The sequence below is a fragment of the Callionymus lyra genome, chromosome 3, assembly GCF_982586985.1.
Source record: "Callionymus lyra chromosome 3, fCalLyr1.hap1.1, whole genome shotgun sequence".
NCBI classification, from domain to species: Eukaryota; Metazoa; Chordata; class Actinopteri; order Syngnathiformes; family Callionymidae; genus Callionymus; species Callionymus lyra.
Window position 1 is genome coordinate 34,216,131 of NC_141820.1, and position 5,983 is coordinate 34,222,113.

General features: G+C 37.9%; 2 protein-coding genes across 2 annotated transcripts; one reads left to right on the forward strand and one right to left on the reverse strand.

Moving 5' to 3' along the window:
• Positions 1-629: 629 nt before the first annotated feature.
• On the reverse strand, positions 630-1,158 carry gngt1 (guanine nucleotide binding protein (G protein), gamma transducing activity polypeptide 1). The gene is made up of 3 exons (XM_087785961.1): positions 1,140-1,158; positions 961-1,059; positions 630-848 (listed from the first exon to the last, which is right to left on the reverse strand). Exons 2-3 carry the CDS (start codon positions 1,054-1,056, stop codon positions 723-725), a joined length of 222 nt encoding a protein of 73 aa, XP_087642087.1. The 5' UTR covers positions 1,057-1,059; positions 1,140-1,158; the 3' UTR covers positions 630-722.
• Positions 1,159-3,286: 2,128 nt separating this feature from the next.
• Positions 3,287-5,360, forward strand: tfpi2 (tissue factor pathway inhibitor 2). The gene is made up of 5 exons (XM_087785962.1): positions 3,287-3,417; positions 3,503-3,673; positions 3,767-3,946; positions 4,604-4,777; positions 5,049-5,360. The coding sequence occupies exons 1-5, from the start codon at positions 3,351-3,353 to the stop codon at positions 5,129-5,131; spliced, it is 675 nt and encodes a 224-aa protein (XP_087642088.1). The 5' UTR covers positions 3,287-3,350; the 3' UTR covers positions 5,132-5,360.
• Positions 5,361-5,983: the final 623 nt, after the last annotated feature.

Sequence of the window (5,983 nt, forward strand, 5' to 3'; positions counted from 1 at the left end):
GCCAGCTAGCCTAGTGTACGCATGCGCATTGAGCGAACGCCCCCCCTGCACAAGTAGGTCAACAGCAACTGAACAAATAAGTTACAAATGCTATTTGTGATTTTATGAAAACACTTTTAAAACCGATAAGGTGATAGCCCTGAAAAAATCCTCAATACATTTACTTGTTCCTTTTAACTTTTTCATATTATTTGTAAGTCACGTTCTTATTTCAAATATCTAGTTATCACTACAGATATGTAATCGATACCATTATGTGTATTTACATCTGTATTACCTTGTTCCTCACACTTATTGACAAGACACATTGTTTGTTATCAACAAAGTTAACTTTTTTTTAAATTATTTTCTTTATTAACGCTTACTTGAAAGACAAAGCTTCTTATATATAAATACTTCTGATCTCTTCTTGGTGTAAGATGTACATGCAGTTAAGTAATAGAACCAGTTTCACTTTAACAAGCTTTTTTATTGACAGTTACTGTTTGCAAGAATGAAAATGAAAGCCCTTTGTGTACAATTATAGTGGAACCAGTGCGGTCAACCATTTGTCAAACAGATATCTAAGTACACAAATCTTCTCGTCGTTCACTCGGGAGCCTTTACACTTCAACACATGCATTTTCATTCTGCCAGTCTAGTCTTCTGAGCCATCCATTTTACGGATGAGAAAGATCGTTCACGGGTACTAACTTGACATGGGAAAGCTAAGCAGGTCCAGTCTAGCAAAGGACACAGCCCCCTTTCTCCTTAAAGGGGTTCTTCTCCTCTGAAATGCCTTTGACAAGAGTGTCCTCCTCCTCTCCTGCCTGAATATAGTCCTTGATCTCTTCACAGCATTTAGACGTCTGGAGTGAACAGACAGAGACGTGCACAGAAATTGATATCTTGGTCAGTGCATGGTAGGAAAAAAGTATTTTGACAAAAAGTATTAAAACGGGTTCAATACGAATGACTTACCAACCACCTCTCCAGTTTTATTTCCAACTTAAGTTGGGTTACTTCCATCAAAGCCTTATCTTTGTCCGTCAGGTCATCCACGTTGATCACCGGCATCGTCTGAGAAGAAGAATTAAGAATTGCATTTTATTTCCAGCAACATGTTTAACATCTAAATAAATAAGTAAGACTGCACTCACGGACACTTATGAACGGCACTTCTTCACCTTTGCAGACCCGCTGAAGAATCCTGCTCATCTCCCTAATCTGGGTTATAAAGTAATCTTAATAAATGACCCAAATCTTTTAATCTGATTAAAACAAGAGTCCACTGTCATCACAACTGCCTGCTTTTAAAAGGGACGGTGAATTAGAAGAATAAAAATAACCATTGATGTAGTTAAAATCAAGGGTTTTGTTGACTTGCTTTAAAGACATTATTCACTTTATTTTCTTTACTTTTTTTCATACACAGGACACTCGGAGTAGAGTCACAGTTCAGTAGAAATTAATCAGTGGCGGTAGATGACTTTTAAGGGAGATTTCTCAATAAACTTTTGACTAAAACATGGCCACCAGTGTCATCATTATTGAGGGACATAGTGTCATCGTCTAACTCGAATTCTCAATAAAAAAATGTGTCATGTAAAAACAAAACCAGATTTTAGTGTTAGGCACTAATAATCTAACATAATAATAGAAAATTAACGTATGATAAAATCAGAGTTAAAGTGAAAACGCTACATAAAATAATCAAAGCCGGGAGCAGCAGCAAAAGTGTTAGGTTCATGTTCAGTACATGTTCATAATTCTGACAGCAGATTGATAAATAAATATGTTTTTGGTCAATCATTTTTGTGTCTGAGATCCTGCCTGCATAACTCGATGTCCTGGACACAAGCAGGTTCTAAAGCAGACTTGGGCCCAGGGGCCACATGCGGCCCTTTGACTGTATTTATGCGACCCTCATAATGTCAAAGTATGATCATTTATAAATGGTTCTAATGCATTAAAAAGTGTATTTTGTATTTATTATTCATTTACAACACTTATTTACTCCCCCCCTCCTTTTTGTGTATCATTTTTTGAGTATATATTGATCCCTCAAAATATGTAAAGTTAGTTGAACAAATGTTTTTAAAACTCAAAAAATACAAGAATAAAATTGCATCTTATTTAGCTTAATAAATGTCACAGCCTAATGACGAATGTCCTTTTTTTTAGGGATTTTCTCATCTTTCTTTTTGCTCGACGGCCCCTTAGAACATTCATAGAATCTAATGTGGCCCTTGAATAATTTTAATTGCCCACCCCTGGTCTAAAGTGAGGGAAGGATGAAGCCGATCACCTTCTTAAAACTCTTCACTGGCTTCCAGTTTCTTTCAGGATCAACTTTAAAATTCTGGTTCTTACTTTCAGATCTATTCATGGTCAGGCTCCTCCTTACATCACTGATCTGATCCAGCATTACACCCCAGCTCGGGCTCTGAGGTCTGTGGATCAGAATCTACTGATGGTTCTGTGCACACGGTTCAGGACCAGAGGAGAGAAATCCTTCCAGGCTGTTGCTCCTAAGCTTTGGAACGATCTTCCTCCCTCTGTGTTTGATGATCTACTGATTCCTTCAAGAAACATCTTAAGACATTTTTATTTGTTCAGGCTTTTCCTTAATTTTCTGGAACTCCTGTTGTGTTATCAGTTTTATCTTGATCTTTAAAGTATATATTATAGATAATATAGTAGAATATTGTTTTGATTGTTTAAGCGCTTTGTTACCCTGGTCTGGAAAATTGCTATACAAATAAAATGTACTTACTTACTTCTGTCTATTGCAGTTGCAGCATACTACCACATGGTAATAAAGGAGTTGATGGTGGTTTATCAGAGGTGGTTGAAACATCAGTCGAGGGAGTTCGATTTTTTTCACTTCTGAGCTCTTAAGTGACACTTTCTTTCTTTGAATATGGTCTGAAGCCCACTCTGGAATGGAATAATTTAGGGATTCTACGATGACTACTGATGCCAACAGCATGAACCGTTATTAAAGTTCAAAGAAATGTCGTCATATTTTTCGACAGGTCTTTCTAATGTAATATGTATTCGATACACCACAAGGCTCATTCATTTATTCAGCTTATGGTCTTCAGCATCATCATCCTCAGCATCATCAGTGAAAGTCCCAGGATGACAGGAGAAACTCGGGAGAACAACGTTACTCACTAAGGAGTCGGGATGTTGCGCAAAACAGTGCGGCATGAACGACGCTCTCTGGCGTCACACGCACTCCTTGCGACTCATCGGAATGAGTCACTCACTCTCCGCCCCTGATTTCCCAGGAGGAAGACTTCCTCGTCTATAAAACTGCTGCTGGACAGAGAGAGCAACAAAAAGTCGACACCAAAGTTCAAACAATGGAGTTTTTTATCCTCGCAGTATTTGCTCTGTCGTGTCATTGCGCACTTGCGCTGGCTCCTAAAGGTATTTCTAGAAAGCTTTATGTAATTTATTGTTTTTTCAGTGTTAGTGGAGTCCGTGTGTTAATGTGTGTATGTGGTTCTTTCAGGTGTGTGTCTGCTCCCAGTGGAAGAGGGTCCGTGCAGTAGCGAGATTGTGAGATACTACTACAATACCTTGACACAGAAGTGCGAGGACTTCTACTACGGTGGCTGTCAGGGGAACGCCAACAACTTCAGGAGTTATCTTGAGTGTCAGAAAACATGTTTCAGGATACCAAGTAAGTCCTTAACACAAGTTTTAAAATACAGATAACAGTGAAATACATCTTTTTTTTTAGATTTAATGTGACATTCTCTTTATTTGTCTTCAGAAATTCCACAAATCTGCAGATTTCCCAGAGATGAGGGTCCCTGTCGTGCCCTCTTCAGCCAGTTCTTCTTCAACATGACCACCATGCAGTGTCAGCCCTTTGAATATGGCGGATGCGAAGGGAACTCCAACAGGTTCCAAGACCTCACATCCTGCATGGAATACTGCAGCCCAAGAAAAAGTTAGTGTTAGTTAGTTAGTGTTGATAACCATGTGATGGTTGTCGAGTCTTGAAAATGTTCACATATGAGTGACGTATTCACCGGTGTATATTCATTAACCCATATTTTAAATAGTTATATTTCCGTTCATAATATAGTATAAATAATCATATATTAATTTGGTAACATGTCACGTGATTTTGTGCAGTAGTGGTTCTAGTTTAATAGTTATTTTTGTACAGTTATCACCTCAGGATTTTTTTTTGGAACACATGTGACTCTATGATTGGACATCTTTGGCACATCATCTTAATCCAGGTGTTCCATTTTAGTGTGTCCTTATAGGCCACTAAATCACCTTTATTTCAACCATAATCGCTACATACATATATTTTTTAGTTTTAAATCTGATTTCAGACGTAATCCAATCTATCTTAAATTTATGTGTTTACATGTCCTTATAACGCATTATCAATCGCTCACACAACCCTGGCTAGAACATATAAGGGCTGAATCAAATGCCAGTTGTTTATTTACACCGGTGTAAATTCTAATATTTAATCATATGCTTCTCGCGGCGGCAGCTGTCTCCGCGGTGACAACCCCCCGGAAAAACGAAGCAGCATGTGTGTGTGTTAATATTCTGCATCTGAAACTTGAATGTTCTCTATTTTCAGCGGTGCCCGTGCTCTGCCTGGATCCTCTTGACACAGGCAGATGCTCCGCCTCCATACAGCGTTATTACTACAACACCGTTTCCAAAAAGTGTGAGGAGTTCATGTACACCGGGTGTGGAGGGAGCAACAACAACTTTGTGTCCAAGCAGAGCTGCACAGACGTGTGTGTCAAAGGTGAGAGTGTGAAGCCTCAGATGACTATCATTCCAGGGAAAACAAAGACATCCGAATTGGATAAATACAATCCTTTTTATATAATTGCTAGTTTATAAAGTACAGATAATGAAGAGGAACCAGAAAGGGTCATTACCAGTTGGCATTAGATATTCCGAACAACTGAAACCATTTCATCATGTCGTCGCAGTTAAACCTCCTCGCTCGCTGTGTGAATACTAATGATCTTCCCATTTTAAATCAGGCTCTAATCATTATCTTTCTGTTCCAGGAGGGAAAAAACACAGCTCCCAAATGAAAGGTCGTCGCATGAGGAAACGTAGAAACAATCGCATCATGTTCTTGCAGGCCTAGACTCTCGGGAAATGAAGCTAAATGTACAGAAAACTAACATTGACGGTTCTTAACTGTACATCCGCGGCAGGATATCCTAAAATGTGACTGTACGGTTAATGAAGACAAAAGAATGCTGGTCTACCTTTATCTGTATATATTGTATATAACAATTATTGTATGACATGAACTATTTAACTTGTTTTGTATTTTTTAATATGTCACAGTTTTATTAAACACCTACATTTTAGATGTGTTTCATATTTTTATTGTTGTCCAAGACTGAACAAGAAATCTCAGGTCTGATACTGAAACATTTCTCTTAAAAACCACAGTAATCTTGAATGGAAATGAAAACCTTTAATTTGAACATTAGCATTAGCTAATTAAATTTGTAACTTTTTTAATAATATAGCAACTGGAGAGACTTTTATTAAAGAGAAAGAGAGATTGAGATAATATATATATTTTTGTTATATATATATATATATATACAGTATATATATTTCTGACAGAAGGGTTACAGCAGACGATGCCAAAATGCAGCTGCCACGCTGTGTTAATCCACCGGACTGTTTTGAAAACTTTTAAGAGAGATTACTGCTAAATCATGCACTTAAAAGAAGGACGTTATGCAGGCTGTCCTAACTCAACCCTAGTTAATCTGTTTGTTGTTTTCACCTGCCCAAGAGATACATTCGGGAGAGGATTAATTCAATTTCCTGTGCAGACTTTCATTCAAATAAAATAATCAAGGACCAGCCAGAGGGTCCAACCATGTCTAGAAGTTGACAGAGCACACTTATGAACCCGTCATCACTAATTTACAGAGGTCAGAGGTCAATGAAGATCTGATATGACTAACCTTTTTTT